The following is a 20,492-nucleotide window of genomic DNA, read 5'->3' as shown; positions in this document are numbered from 1 at the left end:
TTATTTGGAACAAATTTGGAGCACATGTGAACAACGTGCAACATGATGACTTAACAGCAAATTGTTTACTTATTTTACTTTAATTCTTCATTCGTAAATGCAAAAATTTGAAAACAGCTTCTCAGTTGATTGTCTTTAAAAAATAATTATGTAGGGGATTTACAATAATAAAGAGTGAGAGGGCTAATGATTTGTTTCAAGAATATGGTTTTATTTAACCCCTTGTTTCTGTTTGGTGTCAGCACGATATCTTGTTCTTTTTTTTTTTGTTGTTAAGTTATTTTATACATTTGGTTTGTTTGTTTTGTGTAATTGTATGGCCTTCTATTCGATTCATTGTATATCTGACATGTCAGTCAGTTCAATTAAGTCGGAATTAGGTTTGGCCTATTTTTACCTTATTTTTTGAAAGGCAAATAAAAATATATTTTTTATTTTTTTTGTATAAAATCTGTGTAAATTTTATTATTATTATTATTATTTATTTTATTTTTTTGAATTATGCCTTTAACCTTAAAATTTCGGTGGAATGTAAACATTGCAATGACAACATCCGGGTCACTATATCATGCTACTGCCTTTGGTTACCTTTACCAGTCCATCAGTGAAAACTCACCTTCTATACAATCTATCGAAACATCCTCTAAAGTTACATATTTGGAACAGGAAACCAAACAGTAAACGAACAAAAACAGAGAAAAAAACCCTAAGACAAAACTAATCGATTTGACCGTGAAAGGAGTGGTCGATCCGCCCTAGAGTCGCACTCGAGAGCTGGTCTGGACTCTAGTTGAGCAATCTGATAAAAAGTACAGAAACTAAAGGCGCATAGCAAGTATTTTATAACCTAATACATCAAATAGTAGCAATATATAACTTTTATATATAACAATGTCGTCCTGGGGGATCTTTATGCGGAGACAGCAGCAGTTTTGCTCGCTGTTAAAACTTCATCAACTCAACATCCAGCCCCTGTGTCATCAGAGAGGTAAGAGTTGATCGGCGGATACTGTACGCTATCTATATAGTGCACTTAAGTGTTTAGAGATGTATTTTTCTTTTAGGATTGCATAAAACAAATGCTGTCAAAACATACGACGTGAGAAAGGTGGAGTTAACACCACTGGAACAAAGGAAACTCACCTTTGACTCCCATGCGCTCGTCAAAGAGCTGGAATCAAGCGGTAAGTTATGTTTACTACAGCAGTTAGATTACTACTGCAAACTGGGCTGAAGTTTTCAGTAGAAAGTAAATAAAGGTTTATTTATATAGCACCTTTTACAGACATTAAGTCTCAAAGTGCTTTACAATAAGAAAAAAACAGAAACAGGTAAAATAACACATCAATTAAAGAAAACATATTTAAAAATTCAAGTACAGAAACACTAATACTGTTCATTTAAAGCTCGACCAAAAGGATGTGTCTTTAAATGCTTTTTAAAAATTTAAGCTGATCCCAAGAGAGAGTTCCAGAGCCTTGGGGCCACAACACAGAAGGCATGTCACCTTTAGTCTTAAAGGCGAGTACTATCAATGGTTAAAAGGTCTTTGCCAGAACACATCAGAGACCGGTACATGAGTGACTACGTAAAAGATCTTAAATGTGTAGGGGGCTTGATCATACAGAGCTCTGTATGTAATGACCAGCATCTTATAATTTACTCTAAAACTAATAGGAAGCCAGTGAAGTGCCTTAGGCAGAGGAGTAATGTGTGACCTCCTACTGGTGTTGGTTAAAAGCCTCGCCGCTGCATTCTGTACAACTTGCAATCGATCCATAGAAGATTTGTTTAGACAAGTGAATAGAATATTACAAAAATCCAACCGTGAAGAGATAAAAGCCTGGACATGCATCTCCATCTCTTCCTTTGAAGAAGAAAAGTTGTTGCCATTATGTTTCTAATTTGCATGGTACATGCTTGTATGTATATGTATATAATTTTTCCATTATAGTTTCTTGTACATTTTTTTATTAAATATTTGTTGTTGTTAAATGTAACATTTATATAAAAGGATTAGTTAAACACAAGTATATACAATTTATTTCTGTAGAATTTACTGTAAAAACATTAATGGGGTTTTTCCAAACCATTGCTCCAGAACTTGGCTGTTAGGTCTCGAATAGAGCAAATGATTTTGTCAGTGAGGGAAACAGTTAATATTTAATTAAATGCATGTTTAATGGCCTTTATTTAACATCATAATCCAGGCTTCGAGAAGAGGCAAGCAGAGCTGATTGTCACAGCATTAGTGACTCTTACTACGGCCAATATTGACATTGTATACAGAGACATGGTGACTGGAGCACATCAGGTAAAGCGTTAACAAAACTGCTGTCAGCAAAAATGTCTCCGTGAACCCAGTTGAATGATATTGGTTTCTTCATTTGTTCTGTGTTAGGAAATCGCTTTACAGCAAATCATGGCTCATCTCGATGCTATCAGGAAAGACATGGTTATCCTGGAGAAGAGTGAATTTGCCAATTTACGTTCAGAAAATGCTGTAAGATTGACATTTAATCCTGTCTTTCATATTTGTTTATTGTTTTAGAATTAGAACAAATGCAAAATAGAGGGGGGGAAACCTGTTCACACGTAACACTAGTTTAACTTTCGTATTGCATTCAAAATCTAGCTACTTTTTGTAATTTGGAGACCCAAATTTTATTAAACTGTCATAACATTTTTATCAACTTAATTATTTAATGTTTCAAATATTTCACACTCAGAAAATGAAAACTGAACTGGAGCAAATAACGAACAGACTGCTGGTGAGTAAAGTGATAATGTGTGCATTTCAGTATTTTCTGATTCATTTAATCATTATGTTTTGTTAAAACTGTAGGAAGAAAGCCAAAAAATAAGAGCTGAAGCAAAGTTAGATATTAATCTGGAGAGAAGCAGAGTTACAGATATGGTAAGAGTGCATTTTAACGTTCTAAACGGTTTAGGAAATAATGCTTTCAGTCACTAAAAGGGCTTTTATTCTAGTTTACAGAACAAGAGAAGAAACTGATGGATGTTAGAATGGAGTTTCAAAAAATGGTAAGACAAAAGCAATCGTTTGATTACTTTAAATTGGTATGGAAACATAATAGTACTTTAACCCTACGTTTTCAACAGAATGCAGATATAGAAAGTGAAGCAGTTGAAACGTCAAAGAAAATAGACATCCAAGTAGCGTCTTTGAAAACACTCCTGGAATCGCTCAAGTTGGAGACTGTTAGATATCTTGCAGGTATGGACTCACCATTCTTTTCAAAAACTCTTTCAGATAAGAATATTAACTTCATAACATATTGATTTAACATTTTATTAAGTACTAAAAACAAATCTGTTAACTAAATGATATTTTATTTTTATGCTTCACAGCATGCATCTTTACCTGCTTGGCAATTGCCTTGGGATTCTATCGCTTCTGGAAATGAAGCTCACAAAACTGGAGAGATTTCAAGTTTTACCTAAACCTCATGTAACTTTATTATCTTTTTGTTAACATTTTTCATGTAAGCAACAAAATTGAGGTGTAAAAACATTTTACTTTAAAGGGCCAAAAAAATCAAACTCGTTTTAGAGTATATAATCATTTTTTTAAAGCTATTGCTAACAATTGCTCAAAGTACATCAAGTATGTCCAAATAGTCCTCTTTTAAGCAAGTGTAGTACATACTTGTACAATTTTCAGAAAACATTTCTTGAAATGTTTTGAGTTTGAGCATGTTTGAATGCCACTTTACACGAGTATTAAGTGATTTTGTATTTTTAAACAGGGTTATTAAACCTCATCTGGAAACGGAATCAGTTGTGTTGTCGTCAATTCACTTAACTTGAATCACGGAACTTAAAGTCTGAGGTAGGCATTAAATTTCTCATTAGGATAAAAAAATATATTTTTATGGTATGTAAAATACAAAACAGAAAACAAGCAGAGAACATTTCCATTTAAACTGAAACTTTATTTAAAATTCAGCAGAAAACTGACAACTTTTAGATCAGTCAAAAAGCACACAATCACTTTTCACACAAGACACTATTTCTTACTCAGATTTTTTATTGAATATTCTGCATAAAGAAAAAAAATGCCCTTTCAACCTTTGCGAAAAAGAGAAAAGAAACCACCCTGATTTTATTTCCATTTTGAACTAAGCATTACTTTGAAGCAATACAGCAGTAAACTCTTAACAACTATTTACAAACTGAGGTCAGGGAAATGCTCATAGTAAACTATGTACCATCAAATATTAATAATTTACAATCTGCCCCAAAATTGGATTTAAGGAATTATTAAAGAAACGACTGAAAAGAGTCTCGTTTTTTTTTTTTTTTTGTAGACAGGACATGAAGGTAATTCATAAATTAGTATTCAACCACTGTTGACCATTTTCAAAAGAAATCAGAACAAGTATCTTAAATTCAGAACCAAAAACAAACATTTTAAACCTTTTTTTATCAATACTACACAAAGTATACCAAAATATCTTTATTTATAAATTAAATTATACATATACATATACCCCAAACGCACATCTTTTTCAGTACATTTCATTGGGCATTCACATGGCAAAAATACCTGAAATGTGCAGGCAAATACAAATACAAAAATGTATTTAAAGTGACTAGCTGAGGTCCCGGCCCCAGAGCTCTGCAATATAAAAATATCCTTCTTTACAAAAACACAAAGGACCAGTTAAATAACCACCAAAAGAAGTGGCTAAAGAGCAGCATAGTTAGAAAATAATTGCACTGGTTTGTGATTCTCCTTCTAACTTAACCTGAACCTCCTCTTTTACCATTGGAGCCTCCGTATCATCATCAGCGGGCTCTTCTTTAATACTGGAACACGACGTCTCGTCATCCTGCTCTTGTTTCAAAAAAGCTGTTAAGGGATTTTCTGTAAGCATTTTATTGGGCGAGGGTGTGGTGTCCATAAAGGAGGATGTCTACAACAAAAAAAGGAGGCATTTCAAACATGTTCCAACATTTTTTTTTTTACATAATTCTACAAAAGCAAAATGTAGCTTCATATTATACATTGATGCACATTAAAGAAATGTCACCCTTAAACGAAAATTGTCATTTACTCATGCAGTACCAAATCTATGTGTGCGTCTTTCTTAAGGTGAACAAACACAAGACACATACAATTGTTTTTAAAAATGCTGAATTTCCAGGACAGCTGATTCTAAACATTTATTCCCCTCACCTCCTCCATGAAAGTCAATGGTTATTAGGCTGTCTAGTTAACAACATTTATTAAATGTCTTGTGCACAGTGAGTAAAATTATCATTTTGATGAGACACATTTCCGTACACTTGTAAATAAAGGGGTTTCTACAGTAACGTGAAAGAAAGGTTGGGTAAACTAGACAAAGCTCCTGAAAATGTGAGATGTAGATAAAAACTTTTATTTCAATCATTATCTGTATGCCTTTACAACAATACATTTGTTTTAATCTGACTTTGTCCACTTTCGACCACTTTCTAGATTTCTGTGTTGGGAGAATCTATGAGCAGACACTAGAGATTTTTTCTGATCTTTCGAACAAATCCTGCAAAATAAGACTTCACTAAAATCTGTGGATTGAAGTTAAAAAGAAGGACTGGTTAAAGAATGTGGTGCTTTTTACAATACCCAAACCAAACATGCAATTTCAGAAGGCAAAAATGTTGATGAACCAGGTCAGTTGGCAGAGTTTGTAATGTTTAGTGTCTGTTTGAACATGACAGAATGGCATTTTTAACTCCTGTAAGTGCTTGAAGGTGGACACGTTGTACACCAATATTTAAGAAAAATAAATTAATGTGAGGTTATATTAAGAAAAATAGTCTTTAAACCAAGTGTGTATTAGAGCCTTTGACTACATTTGGAAGAACTCGAAAATGGAGAAGTTCAATTTTTCGATCCTATTTTTCACATGCATTTTAAGTTGTCCACTTCAGTGGTTATCAGATTAATAACAGCATCTTTACTTCAGGTGTAAATTTTGGCCTTACTGTAGAAAATATTTTAATATGAAGAACACTTTCCTACTTGAACTGGGGTGCAGGTAAAATTTTGAAGTAGGTACTTGTATAATAAAATAGGCAATTGCATAACATCACAAACTACTTAAATCAAGACTTACATTTTTGTAGTCTTCATAACATGAGGGATGATAGGTCTAAAAAAAGCAGAGAAAACAGAATGTAAGCAGATTTAAGATACTATCATATAGAAAAATCAATAAGGGTTTTTCTGTTCATTAGTGTGTTTCTCACCTTTTCATCAACTCTGATGGCATTCTTCAGGTGCCACTCTTCCTCTTCCTCCTCCCAGTACATCTCAAACTGCTCCTGGCAAATCTCGCACAACTGAGGTAAAGAAAGAGTGAAGTCTTTAATTTGACAGGCACTTACTTTCAGACTTAAAATAATCATATTGCTTGTTCTCTTACCTCATGAACGACATCCGCTGCAGCCTTCACGCTCTGGAACTCCCTTTCTTTGGCTGCCTCCTGAGTTTTCTGTACAACCTCTTCATGAACTTTTTCAAAGAACTGACTTTTTGCCCTCTCTTCAAGGTCAGCGATTTCCTCAAATTCAATCCAATCCTAAAACACAATTTCCAATGTTAAAAACCTTTGTTCCCTGGCCCCATTTTCAAGAGGCCAATTTATGACCAATAAAAGATAAACATGAAATAAAACCGATTTACCGTCAGACTGTAGTACCAGCGGCGATGCGTGACTTTCTTACTGATGTCTTTCTCTGAGCGGTTCTGTCTGTAGTGCCAGTCCAAATGATCTGCATACACGTCTGTCTGAGATGCAGTAAAACGCATGCCACAGGAATAGCACTGGATTCCAGTATAGAGTTTAGTGATAATGCTTTCGTGTCTCCTGTGGTAAAGAAAATTTTCAAAACATCAGCAATTTTTCCACACTCACATAACATATACTACTCTTAGCTTTGACAAGTCTCCAGAGTATCTTACTGTTTCATGTCATCCAAAATAAAGCCAGTCAAATCTGGGACACTGTCATCTTCTTCTTGCTCTTGCTCCTCCTCCTCCTCCTCTTCTTCAGGCACAGATATAGTCTGACTAGCTGATGGGGAGTCTAAGACAGATTTTTTTAAATCATGAAATTGGTTTATTTGATACATAAAAGTAAACTGCAATAACTCTTATACAGAAAAGCATTTAATATATCAAAGTATGCATACCAGCTGTTGAGTCTGTAGGTGCAGGTTTAATAATTCCAGTGGATATAAGCTTAGACATCAGATCATTCACATCTATTTGTCTCAATGGCTCTGGCTCAGGCTGTGGAAATTGGGAGACTGAAACAACAAACAATTCACTTAATACATTAAGGGTCTAAAGTAGATTTCACAATCAAAAGCAAAGAAGCAAACAGTAGTGTATAATTGATTTTCAGGTTATCACCAGATAACAGATTTAGAGGATATTTATTACCTGGCTGAAAAGGCATTGGATTTTGGGGCATGAAGTTTTGAGCACCCATCATCTGAAATATAATTTTAAATGTCTGTTTTAGAAAACAACAATACAAAACACTCTGCAACTTTTATAAGTGAGGCAGTACTTACAGGCTGAGGAACACCTCCGACACCCGGACCAGGGAATGGAGGTCTAAATGAACCCTGAAAATCTGATGATGTAGGAACTGGCACACTGAAGTTGGAGGTTTGCGAGACATTTTGCTGCATGGAAAACTGCTGGGCTGGACCACCAAATGAGTTTATGGGTGGCATGTTGAAATTGGGTGGGGGTACAGTAGGGTTTATCATTGGACCTTGACCTTGAGTTTGATCATACATTGTTGGTTCCTGTGGTCTTAGCTGGTTTGGAATATTTGGACCGCAGTATCTTGGAGGGCCCTGTGGGTCATATCTTGGCATGACAGGTGGTGCATCGAACCTTAAGGGTTCAGGCTGCACAGGGTTCTCAAAACGAATCCCACATGTTGGGTTATCAAATCTAACTGGACCCTGCTGTTCATCATAATTAATTATCCTAGCTGGAAAATGTGGTTCCTCATATCCTGGTGGGCCCTGTTGCATTTGAGGGTTATCGAACCTTGGTGGATTAACAAATCTGTTTTGGGGCATTGAGTGATCATAATGAACCGGTGTTGGGGAGTCAAATCTAACATTATGAGGCTCTACGAAGCGCATTGGCCTATGTGAAACTTGTGGGTTGTTAAATCTCACAGGTCTTTCAGGTGCTTTGGGAAATTGTTCAAAGTGGTGAGGGGTATCAAAGCGGTGTCCGGAAAACCTTACAGGTCCACCTGACCCATCAAATCCCCCTGTATTGCTTTCATATCGTGAAGGTGGAACAAATGGTCTTGGAGGTCCATCCAATCTTGGCTCTCTCATGTGGCTAGATGGTCCATCAAAGGGAGCCTGAGGATTTTTGTACCTATCAAAACGTTGATGAATTGGTCCATCATGCCGTGCTGCATTGACCTGCGTTGTAGGTCCTTCTGAGTGACTTGGTGTATTTCCAGGTGATTCACCATGGATTCGCCCACTTCGTCCTTGTTCCAAGAAATGATCGTGCCTGGGAAGACCCTCAACGCTAATTGGACCATCATCTGGGCCTGTGCCAGAGTGCACACTGTTGGGACTTTCAAAACGTGGGCTGATGTCTCCCTCAGGTTGTTGATCCATTTCAGATGGTGAGGATGGCCGTTCAAATGGAAGTACTGTGGATTTTCCACAGATACCATCTAAGCCAACTGGGCTTGGCGAATTTCTGAAAGTAGACCCTGTGCAGGATGGAGGCCTGTCAATTCTTCTGTGATCTTCATGGTCAGAGAGTGGCTTTATGGGATCACCTGACATTTTATGCACATCCAAGCTTTCACTATATTGTTCAGATACTTCATGATGAGGCGGATAGTGATACATTTCATGCAAAGGTAAATGTCCCCCTCTTTGCACTGTGAAAATTGACAAATCATGATAGGAAAAGAATTTAGGTTTACACCCCTATAATACACCAACTTCAACAACATAATGCATATTTGTGTATCACTGGCAGTGGTGAAACTTAAAAATAACACCTGTTTACACGTACAGACAATTTACACAATAGATAAGGACATGCAAACATTATAAGTGAATAAATTTGTACCTGGACGGTGGAGCTGAGTTCTTCTCAACTTTAATTTATGCTCAAGGTAAGCATCAGATATGGTTTCTTGTTTCTTTCTTGATGGATACACTCCCTCATCACATGATTCATCCCAAGAATCTGATCGTTGCCTTTCTTCTTGATATTGAAAAAGTTGGTTGATTTGATGAGCTACGCTGAGAAATTCATCATTGGATATTTCGCCATCAGCACGCCTTTTGCTAGCCTGAAATAAAAAATGTATATTGTAAGGAACTATGTATTAGAAAGAAATTCATTACAAAACCATGAGGAAGTTAGCACACCTTTCTTAAAAGATCCCGTTTACTAGCAGAATGCAGTGCTTCTGGTATTTGTATGTTGCTATCAACACTTAAGCGATGTTGCTTAGGTGTCCGAGGTGTGGGTGGTCTTTGATTAGTGTTCCAAGTTTTGTGTTTCTGGATCCCCATTCGCCCATGTGACAGATCTGTATCTGAGTGTTTAGGACTAAAACAAAGTTGAGAATTTGAGTGAGTTTACAAATTGAATATAATTAAGACAAAAGGTGCAAGTAATTGAAATGACATACTGTTTGTTTTCTTCCCATCCACTCCTCCACCTCTTGCCATCTTTTAGATCTTTATGCTCTGCAGCAGAAATTCTTTGCAGTGATCCATCTTTCTTTTCAGCAGGTCTATCCTCAAGAGGCCTTTTTGGTCGTCTCGAATCAGGAACACTTTTCTTTGTACGTTCATCTCTTGCACTTGGTTGTGGGAAAGCATCATCATGTGGATGCTTACTGAGTCTAGACTTTCCAGACTTGGGAGGTGGACTAATGCTCCTGGTTTTTCTCTTTGGAGACGATCGCCTCTCTTTTCTTTTAGGAGAATGTACGGGTGGAGAACGCGATCTTGACCTTTTTCTAACATTTGCTTTGTTCACTTTGATCTCCTGTTTCAGAAAGGTCTCTAGCTTTTCATGCTTGTTCACAGAGCCATTTATAAGTTTGCCTCTGTTGCTGCTTAACTTCTGATGATCCAAATTTTTGGAACCTTCATCCCTATCTTTTTTCTCTGAGCTTCTTTTCTTCTCTCGAACATCTTCATCTTTTGAATCCATCCTTTCATGCATCTGCTTATGTAGCCTTGGGTCCTTTTTGTTGACTTCAGCAGACTTAGATTGTTCAGACTCCAATCCTCTAGGTCTTACAGGCATCACTTTTCCAGATGGCAACATAGACTTGGATTTAGACTTTTCTTCAACAGCAGAGTTATCCTTTTTTGGAATTCTCAACTTATCCAACTTAGCCGGTCTTTCAGATGAGGCTTGTCCTCTTTTTTCTGGAGCATTTTGAAAGCTTGGTGCAGCTGGACTCTCCTTTTTATGCGTCACTTGTTCTTTTGGATTTACAGCTGTTGTACCAGATCTGTTTAATCTAGGATCTCTGGTTGACAATTTTTCTGATGGGGCAGGAGGCCAAGATTTGGTCTGCGGAACAGGAACCGTTGGATTAACCTTTGGTGAGGCATTGAAACGGACTGGAGCACTGGCATGATGATTTAAAGCCAGAGATGGACTGGCAGCCTATAGGATACAAAAATAAATACATAAATACATTTATATTGAAAGTGTATTTTAGACATTCATCAATCACAATCAAGATTTTCTGCCCAACTGTAATAGACCAACGTAAGTCACAGCAAACATTGTGCAATTCTACAACAGCAAAAACGAACATGCAGTGCTTTCCAGTTCATTAAGTTACAAGCACATGGCCATTTAACTCACCAACTGAGCTTTTGTTTGTTCAAGTTCAAGCTCTATCTTCTTTTGCTGAAGTTCTAACAACTGCTTTTGCTTTGCAAGCAACTGTTGCCTTATCAGCTGCTCTTGAGTCAAGCTTGGTGTTGGAGGTGGTGGTGTAGGCTTCGGGGGCGTTTCTTCAGTCTAAGCAAAGACAAAGGTATACATTTCAGATAAAAAAAATTTTAAAAAACAGCGGAGCTCTTTCCATGACGGATGATAGTCAGTACTAAAAATGCTTACCGGTTTTAAAAATTTGGGGTTGACATGAATGCTGGCATTCACATTTGGTGGCAATGGTTTAATGGGCCATGCAGGATCTACAGAGTTCACACGCACATCAAGTGCATATAGTTTCTTCAAGGGGAAAATTTCATCCCATGTAGAACGCAATTTGAAGAGACTTTTTCTAGTGCCCTCATCAACCTAAGGTGAAAAAAAGAAAAGGGGGGAAATATCTGACTACTCCATGTTTTATAAAACACTGACAATACCACTTTGATTAGAAAAAATACATTTGTTATTACGATTAACATTAAACTACAAATGTGAAAAATTTTTAAGTAATTTAAATGAGGGAAAAAAAAAGAGCACATTATGCTCAATCAGGAATTACACCATGGACATAAACTCAAAGAATTATGTACCTTTTCAAATACACAAATAAAGGAATTGACTAGGTTCTTAGCAAACACTTCAAGGTAAGCCCCTCCAACATTCTTCACTATGGAATCCACTAAGTACAAAACTGGAAGCTTCTCAACAGGAGGTGCCTAAAGTGATAGAAAACTGACAAGTTTAGAAAACAACATGGAGAAAATACACAACTACATTGATTTAGATAGTGGAGGTTATAAAATGGCTGGAATAAGAATACTGGCACAAAAAAAAACTCAAGCTGAAGTCCATCGTTTTGCTGAAAATCCTCAGAGATCAAATGAAAGGAGAAGAAAAAGTTTTCAGATGATGCAAAAAAAAAAAAAAAAATCTATGTCCAAGGAAGAAAATTAGGGAAAAGGGACAATCTTCCTCTGTGTTCAGTCTTCAAGCTCAGTCCATCAAGTAGGAAAATGTTTTGTTAGGTTGTCAATACAATTCAGTTTGTTTTTTGACTTTATAAACCCACCAAAGTCTCAGTTGACTATAGAAAGAAGCCCTTTCAGATTTCACTTGTGTTTTTGTTTCTTGGCCATGAATCCAACTCTAGGATCCATTTAAACCAAAGTTAAAATTAGTCTTCTTATTGGTGAAAAAAGCAGCATTGGATGTTAAAAGTTTTAGTTTGAGTCCAGAAAAAAAAAAAGTTCAAGCTGTGATGATCATGCCCCAGTGCAGTTTTTGTAAAATTCCTTCGTTTCTTTTTTTCAAAGTAATTTAACACATTCATTTTTTGATAAGTTTTCAGAAAGAACAATGCACCAATGCAAATGTCTTTGTATTTAATGTCAGACTGCAATTAACATAGCAAATGTATTACCAGAAAAAAATACACTAGGAAATAAAGACAAAAGGACATTTCACATGGTTTATTGTCACAGTTATATACCATTTATTAACATTGCAGCAAAGGATAGAAAAATTACTCAGCAATCTAACACCCCAATCCCTTTATTAGTTCAAGTACAAAGCAATTTTAATGGCGCACATTTGAATTAAAGACTTTAAATCCGTTTTCACGGAGCAGCTATTCTATCTAGTGTAGGACTTCAAATAAATTGAAAACAAACAAGAGTAAAAAAAAAATTTCACTAGCTTTTCAAAAAAACACCCAGCCATCAGTATACATAGGCGGCAAACCACGTGCACCAGCTGGTGAGATGACAGAGCTACAGCAATGAGTATGCAAATACGTCTTTCTGATTGACTGCAAGCTGAAAAGTGGGTTTATACCAACAAATGTAATCATTTCATTTAAAATTAATATGCGAGCAAAACTGTAAAGAACAAAACGGCGATTCGAGTCATTGGGTTGATTACGTAATCCTGGAATTTCACATATCGTTTTACTGTTGATACATTATCCATACGTTTAACGATACATACCATTAATAATTCTCGGTTAATTATATAAATACACAGAAACACATAACATAATATAATGAATAATCAGTAATAAAATTAAAATCAAATTGGTGTGAACAGTAATTAGCGTAACGTGGAACGTTGGGTTTCGATCATTATCCTATAATCTGATTGAGAATGTATACGTGGATTATTAACTTCACTGTGCGTCAACGCTAACGTAAAATCCGACTTTGTGAACAGCTGTGACCCAACAAACAGATAAACATGCGGTTTAACTGGCCTAATTTGTAAAAATGTTACTTTGAGTCACAAAAATAGGACACCCTTATAACAAACACAAAAGTAGTGTATTCGGAATTTGATCATTATTAACTACAACACAACGACAAACCTTATGTTACGTCCATTTACACAATGTGGTTAGCGAACTAACGTTAGCCGTGTTGCCGCCATGTTACAGGCCTCATGTCATGTCGTCATTGAACTAACTGGCCACATTCGCGCTAATAGACGATGACTGAAACAAAAAAATAAATCTATTTTCATAAAAACCTTGGCAATTTGTGCTTCAATTATTGCGACGATATCCTTGGTGAACTGGATGTTTTCCTCGGCTAGAATGGTGAGCATGTTGATGTGCGGTTTGCTGTTGAAAGTCAGATCTTCCAGCGAGGACTGATACTCGCGGCAGGCGTCCTCCCTCGCACCGTCGTCCGACATCTTTGAGCCGTTGAGTCGCCACACAAATTAAACTTTTATACAAACATAACTCGCAACACAGTCCACTTAAACATCTGTATTTCCTTTTAGTTCCCTCTGTGCGTCGAATGCTGTGCCGAATCTCCTCGCGTCTTGCTTTTGTGTAGCTGACGATGTTGCTTCAACTGCGCTTTGCAAAATGTCCGTCGTACTTTAGCAGAGACTGCGCGTCATCTGAAATGTATTTATAGTTGAACGCGCGTCACTGATTTCTTATTGGCTGCTCTGAAACGATCGATTTTGATTGGGTGGTGAAGACTTTGCGCTCAATGTCATTGGCCATAAGAGCACTACTGTTTTAAACAACAGCCTATCAGAATTTAATAATTACATAAATCAACAAAATCACAACAGGGAGTACAATGTAGTCATCACCTTGAAACTGAAGCACGCTTGGATAATTTGCATCGAATGGAGGTTCATTGGGTTTAAATCATAATATAACAATAGACAGTTAAAATGTAGACAGTTTAATTATTAACTCATGATGTATAAATACACAGGACCATAAATTATGTGTATTTTAGTCACCTAACATCTTTTTTTGGGAATAAAAAAAAAACATTTAAATTCTAATTGGAAAATGGACTCCAGGTATTGGAAAAAAACTTCAAACTGAAGAGGGGGGGGGGTCATATTTTGTATCTCTTGTTTTTTCCTCATTATTAAAGTTCTATTTAATATTTTTTTCTAACACGCCTGTAGCCAGCCTGGTGAAAGAGGTGGTTCCTTTTTCTTAAAATATAGACCTTTTTGCAGTTACTAGCCTCATATACTTTTAAAAAAAATACTTTTTAAGTGCAATTTATTTTTTGCTGGATTAGCTTATCGGATGGGCATAATCACTAAACTTTTTGATGTACAAAAAATATTTCCTAAAGATTTAGAAGAAAAAAGGAGAATAATATTTTTTTTTCAAGTACAAATTCATTACATCATATATCATAAGAAAAAAATGATACGGTTCGAGTTTGAAATTAAAAACTAGCCTATTGTCATTTATTAGGCAAACACAAACTCGCCAGCACATTCAACTTTCCTCAGTCATGCTGATGCAACAGCCAAAAGAGGATTCTGCTTTGTCGTAAAGCCTCCTTCTATGGTTATATTCACAATTTATTATGGCATAGCAGTCAAAATAGGACAAATGATTTATGTATATTGTTATACATATTATTGTATAGGATCCTATAGAAAAGATTAATAAAAAAAAAGAGATCTGTAAAAGGTGTACTCATTTATTCTGGGCAACGTGTGTGTGTGTGTGTGTTTGTGTGTGTGTGTGTGTGTATTATAAATCATTATAAATTCATGTTCATACAGTTAATTAACAAAATAATCAGCAAAAAAATATTTAAATTCCAACTTAATTTATAAATGTATAAATAACCTCAATTTCAATTCAAAAAGAATTTTCAAAAAGATCTCTGGACCACTCAGTTGCAGATAAATTACACTTCGTATTCTCAATACATTCATCATTTGGCATCTGATCAAATTTCAGTCTTTTATCACTTAAACACAGATCAGTAGTCTTAGTTTTAAACTCACATTTAATGGAGCACAGTGAGCCTACACGTTTTCGGCTTCTGCCAGTTTTAGGGCCACATGAGTGCTGAAAATGAGAAACAGGGGTGGACTGTAAACATGGTGAAAAAAGCAGGGGACCAGAAACCCCAGGCTCTAATGTGTTGACACTCCTCTGTTCATTTACTTTAGAAATCTCTGTCACATCCGAAAGGTTCATGTCCATACCGCTTTGACCAGAAGCAAACAAGTCTACAGAGCAATTGTATTTATCCTCATGGTCATCAAACACAATCAGTTCCTGCTTGACTTTGCAGTTTACAGAATGGAGCTCACTTTGTGTGCAGTGCCTGAAATATTTGCCCTTTTCATGGTTTACTGAACAAAAAGCCACAGAGGGGCTGTTGGGTATTTTTCTGTTTAAACAAAGTTCTTTTTTGTTAGAAAATGACAATCTGTTATTTGCAGAGCTAAAAGGCTCTCCTTTTAGCCTTGAGGAAGTGGTTGTGAGAAACCTAGGAATTTCATAGGGGTTCAGTGTAGTTTCAGGATTTTCTAAACAGTCATTTTCACAACTCTCTTTTCGTTCAATGATGTTCACACTGCACATTGGTGGCGTCAGATGTTCTCCACAAATTGGCATTTGTATGCTCACTGAACTGTCAATCTGACAGCATCCGTTTTGCTCTTGAATCCCTTTATCTTTTTCACCTGCACTGCACTCCCTTGTTTCAATGATCTCTGATATCGGAGGTTCAACAAAATCTTGCAAGCTTTCAGATAAAGGTGCATCCTCTAAATTTAAACTTAGATCTTGACCAGAATGACTATAAAGTGCTTTCTCATCAACACGTGCATCAAGATTTTCCACAGGTACAGTTCTTACAAGGTGCTGTGTGGATGTAGTTACTTCATAATCTCTTTGGCTAGAAAAGGTGCTCAGTGGATTGACAGCATCACATGCAGTGGACATGTTAAAATGTGCTGATGAATCAAACATATCGCAGCTTGAGGAAAAAGAATTTCTGTGATTGTTCTGTGTTTCATCCTTCAGTTTTTCATGCTTCGGCTGATTTGTTTCACTTGTTCTGCATTTACTTGTTCTTGTCTCTATATTTGGTGAAGCAATATTATCACAAACTCTGGACTGCTGTAAAAACTCATTATTTAATTCTGCTGGAAGAAAGCGTAATCCAGGTGATTGCCACACCTTTGAGATTGTGAACTCTTGACTGCTTGGTAGAGAATTTAACTGTGCACATGATGGAGGAGTGTAATCAAAACTTTGTGAAGTCTGTGAATTCTTCTGTTGTGAAAAACAAACATTGCTTGCAGATTCATAATGGCATGAATTTGAATTCGCTTGCTGGAGGGTTTTAAGATAATCGATTACTGTACATCCCATCAAGGACTCACATGGAGCAACTATTTGGCAAGCCACAAACTGTCCAGACAGAGAAGATGTCTTGGCTTTTTTACAGGGAACCTGTTTGGAAGAAATGAGTAAAGTTAATAACAAGAGAATCATCTAAACCAGGGGTGTCCAAACTCAGTCCTGGAGGGCATAGTTAAGCTGCAACTTCCTTCAACCTGCCTGGGAATTTCTAGTATACCTAGATAGAGCTTGGTTAGCTGGTTCAGGTGTGTTTACTTGGGGTTGGAACTAAAATATGCAGAACACCGGCCCTCCAGGACAGAGTTTTGACACCCCTGATCGAAACATCCCACCACATATTAAAGGAACACTCCACGTTTTTGACAATAGGCAAATTTTGTTTTACAAATTTTGTTTACAGTTAAACAGTTCAGTTTTACTATTTTTTAAATCCATTCAGCCAATCTCTGGGTCTGGCAGGAGCACATTTAGCTTAGCATAAATCACTGTATTGACCATTTCAATGTGGTCATGTCATTGGCCCATGAACATTTCATGCTTGTTATCAAACTTATGCTTGTTATGCTTGTTTCATAACTGTAACAAGAGGTGATTCAATCATAACTTAATGTTAAAACAGCCATTCAACAACCCTTTTTGGATTCTCGGAAGCTATAGAAATTAAAAATGTAAAACAGGAAGTAAGTTGGGACCATTGTTTTTGTTTACATCCCTCAAAATAGTCTATTAGAACATTAGCATCTCCTTTAAAACTTGTAAAACAGTTTGATCATTAACCTATTTAAAGCTGCACTCTTATGTAGACACATTTTGTATTAAGACAAACAAAAAATGAAAAGTACACTCTCATTCTGGTGTAATAATCAAGGAACATCGCTGACGTACCATGGCTGCAGCAGGCGCAATGATATTACGCAGCGCTGCTACCTAGTTATTTACAGCAGCTGGGGACTATTTTCATGTGCTGCATAATATCATTGCACCTACTGCAGCCATGTTATTTTTTAAAATGATAAAACTCAGCAGTTTTACCTCGAGGAGTTGTAAAATGTAAATATTTTAAATATAGTGGAGTGTTTTTTAAGGAAAGCTCTTTAAATGAACAAACGCTTCATACCTTTAACCCAAAAATAACCGATCTCCCTATGAAGCAGTCTTCTAGAGCTTTGACGAGTAGTTCTTGAACAGTATGTTTGCCATCCGATTTCTGTAATTCAATATACCTGTGAACCAACAAAAAAACTATTTTATCAGCAATGAATACAAATACATTTACAACAAAAAATTATTGAGAATATGCTCAAATCAAGTAACATGCCTTTGAAGGCCACCAGCAGTAATGCCAAAAAAGGGATTTAAACAGCCACCAAATACAGTCACTCCAAATATATCTTGGTTTCTGGACACTTTAAATGACAGCCTGTATCTGTAGTCCACGTTTTGTGAGTCGCATGTGAATCCACACCTTCCACATGTAACCCTAAAGATATACAATAATCCAGACATACAGTAAATCATAATGTTTCTAGACATTTTATAGATGTTTGAGTATTAATACAGAAAGGTTATATCATTTAGATACCACAGATGCTGAAATGCATCATTCTCATGTGAGGTGACTGGGTCTTTATTTTAAATTATTTGGAAAATATTAACTTTTTTCTACTCATCTGGGCACTGCAATCATACATTCATTCAATTACACATTTATATTAACTAAAATATTTGATTATTTATTGTAATCTTACATTTTTAATCAATACATTAATTTTCCTTCAGTTTATTCTCTTTTTTAGAGGTTGTCACAGTGAAATGAACCGGCAACTATCCTATCATGTTTTACACAGCGGATGCCCTTCCGGCCCCAACTAGTCATGGGACGATAACTGATTTCAAGGTTTTAAAATCGTCAAAATGTTCTGCTATACCGTTTCTAAAGTATGTGTATGATTTGTTTATTACGTTTTTTTTTTTTAGGATAACAGTATCTCCAGCAGAAAAGATGTTGTTTTAAATTGTAAAACAATCTGTGTTTTTGAAATAAATGAGAGCAGCAGAAGTCAATATTACATTTATCCAGACACGTTTACGGTTCCAAAATATTTTAAATGTTTGCACAAATGCACACTATATTCTTCATCTTAGTTTGCACTAATTGCACGCAATCTGCTCTAGCCATTATACTGTTGTTTGCACATAAGCCGATTGCATTAGGCACTTTTTTTGCATAATAAGCACAAATTTAAAAAGTACTATACATTGTTTACATTACTCCACAATTAATATTATACATTATTTATTATTCATAGATATTTATACATTTCATAATTCTTTCGTTACTTCTGTGTATATATGTTTATGTCGTGTATGATGTGTTTGTTATGTGTATGACTTTACTGTGGACGGCAAAGTAAGAATTTCATTGTACAGGGAACCGGTTTTCCTTACTGTGCACATGACAATAAACAAATTGAATTAAAAATAAAATATATTGTTTTCAAAAGGGATAAAAGTTTTAGCTTTTATCCAGACATTTAAAAAGAATATATTTTAGAGTAATCATAAAACCATGATATTTCTATCCAAGGTTATCATACCATCAGAATTTTATACCAGCGGCCCATTATTCAATTTTTCATTTATCTGTAGACTTATTTTTTCTTTCTTTCATTTATTGTACACTTTTATTACCTTTTCTACATACATACATACATACATATATACATACATACACACACACACACACACACACACACACACACATATATATATATATATATATATATATATATATATATATATATATATATATATATATACATACACACACACACACACACACACACACACACACACACACAGCACTGGTGAACAACTTGAACATACAGATAATTATAATTATGTTATAGCTTGATAATACACACACACTTTCACCAAACACTTATGAGCAAAAATAAAAATCGTAATAGAACAGAAATTAAATGAAACTGTATGAAAAAAAATGGTTTGAAAATTATACTACATACATACCGTTTGTTTTCCAGGCTTACTCTGGATAGACAGTCTTTGCAGCATGGATATACAAAACAGGAGTCTTGTAGAGAAAGTATTGAGCAACTCACCAGAGCCCGTGTGCTGCTCATTAGTGCCAAGGTTTGTAAAAACTGACCCTAATATCATTATGCTCCTCGAAGGATCCCGATGAAAAACTTTCTTTATACGTTTTTATTTAAGACTATATGTGAATGTAGGCTACACTAAAGAACATAAACATCCCAAAACAACAGGGAAAAATGAGCTACAATCAAACTTTAAATTTCAAAACATGAAGGATGCGTTTCTTCCTCGTTGGTTTTCACTCTCCTTTCAAAAAAAGAGCACAGCGCCACCTCCCGTACAGGAATTCAAATGATTTGCAGCGATCTTTGTAGATAGCTGTCGGTACTATATTAAATAATGGTTGGGTAAATAAGTTTAAAGTTATAAGAAAATTATAGCTTAAAAGTTTGAATAAGTAAAACAAATGTGTTTGATAACCAGAATGATAACGATCGTGCCATCCCCTAGGCTTGTGCCTTGTTCGTACTGTACTGTAGGTGTCAGTGTTGACGAGCGAGTCTTGTCACCAGCGGGGATTTTTATTCAGAAAATAAACTATTTTAAACTGTTAAACCATAAAAGTTTTTTTCTTTATTGTCTTTATCATTTTTTCTTACTTACCATGAGCTACATATCATCCTAAAAATCTTTAATGCAATATTTAAAGCTTCTTGTATAAAACCACTGAATGGCTTCTCTATTATAGTGCTAAAAACCATTTTATACTGTGAAAACAAAATAATATGACTCTAAAAATGA

General features: G+C 35.7%; 3 protein-coding genes across 5 annotated transcripts; 1 reads left to right on the top strand and 2 right to left on the bottom strand.

Moving 5' to 3' along the window:
- The first annotated feature begins 566 nt into the window (after nt 1–566).
- Nucleotides 567–3,798, top strand: ccdc90b (coiled-coil domain containing 90B). Of its 2 annotated transcripts, NM_001166258.2 has the most exons (9): nt 567–988; nt 1,065–1,184; nt 2,211–2,314; nt 2,402–2,503; nt 2,730–2,771; nt 2,846–2,917; nt 2,992–3,045; nt 3,124–3,238; nt 3,373–3,798. In NM_001166258.2, the coding sequence occupies exons 1-9, from the start codon at nt 892–894 to the stop codon at nt 3,426–3,428; spliced, it is 762 nt and encodes a 253-aa protein (NP_001159730.2). In that variant the 5' UTR covers nt 567–891; the 3' UTR covers nt 3,429–3,798. The 2 variants fall into 2 exon arrangements, with proteins under 2 accessions (NP_001159730.2, XP_068071860.1); XM_068215759.1 differs by lacking the exon at nt 2,211–2,314 and having other exon boundaries at nt 764–988.
- Nucleotides 3,799–4,311: 513 nt separating this feature from the next.
- On the bottom strand, nt 4,312–13,853 carry pcf11 (PCF11 cleavage and polyadenylation factor subunit). Its single transcript, NM_001007307.1, is given in 16 exon segments — nt 4,312–4,940; nt 6,126–6,161; nt 6,259–6,351; nt 6,435–6,590; nt 6,695–6,878; nt 6,974–7,097; nt 7,204–7,320; nt 7,457–7,508; nt 7,591–8,948; nt 9,143–9,368; nt 9,448–9,631; nt 9,714–10,708; nt 10,913–11,071; nt 11,171–11,353; nt 11,575–11,700; nt 13,505–13,853. Coding segments are annotated over 16 exon segments (4,374 nt in total). The 5' UTR covers nt 13,673–13,853; the 3' UTR covers nt 4,312–4,727.
- Nucleotides 12,439–19,970, bottom strand: ddias (DNA damage-induced apoptosis suppressor). Of its 2 annotated transcripts, XM_005161254.6 has the most exons (4): nt 19,665–19,970; nt 17,953–18,114; nt 17,752–17,857; nt 12,439–16,724 (listed from the first exon to the last, which is right to left on the bottom strand). In XM_005161254.6, exons 1-4 carry the CDS (start codon nt 19,775–19,777, stop codon nt 15,114–15,116), a joined length of 1,992 nt encoding a protein of 663 aa, XP_005161311.1. In that variant the 5' UTR covers nt 19,778–19,970; the 3' UTR covers nt 12,439–15,113. The 2 variants fall into 2 exon arrangements, with proteins under 2 accessions (XP_005161311.1, XP_021324750.1); XM_021469075.3 differs by lacking the exon at nt 17,953–18,114.
- Nucleotides 19,971–20,492: the final 522 nt, after the last annotated feature.

This window comes from Danio rerio, chromosome 21 (genome assembly GCF_049306965.1).
Source record: "Danio rerio strain Tuebingen ecotype United States chromosome 21, GRCz12tu, whole genome shotgun sequence".
Taxonomy (NCBI): Eukaryota; Metazoa; Chordata; class Actinopteri; order Cypriniformes; family Danionidae; genus Danio; species Danio rerio.
This window is presented reverse-complemented; position numbering and strand designations above follow the sequence as displayed.

Bases quoted from the DNA above. Each gene is read 5' to 3' on its own strand.
- ccdc90b (NM_001166258.2), top strand. From the start codon at position 892: ATGTCGTCCTGGGGGATCTTTATGCGGAGACAGCAGCAGTTTTGCTCG. The intron at 3,046-3,123 runs GTAAGACAAAAG...CGTTTTCAACAG, and splicing joins GAATGGAGTTTCAAAAAATG to AATGCAGATATAGAAAGTGA. The intron at 3,239-3,372 runs GTATGGACTCAC...TATGCTTCACAG, and splicing joins GACTGTTAGATATCTTGCAG to CATGCATCTTTACCTGCTTG.
- ddias (XM_005161254.6), bottom strand. From the start codon at position 19,777: ATGAGCAGCACACGGGCTCTGGTGAGTTGCTCAATACTTTCTCTACAA. The intron at 17,858-17,952 runs GCATGTTACTTG...GTTGGTTCACAG, and splicing joins ACTGCTGGTGGCCTTCAAAG to GTATATTGAATTACAGAAAT. The intron at 16,725-17,751 runs GTATGAAGCGTT...TCTTCCAAACAG, and splicing joins CGGTTATTTTTGGGTTAAAG to GTTCCCTGTAAAAAAGCCAA.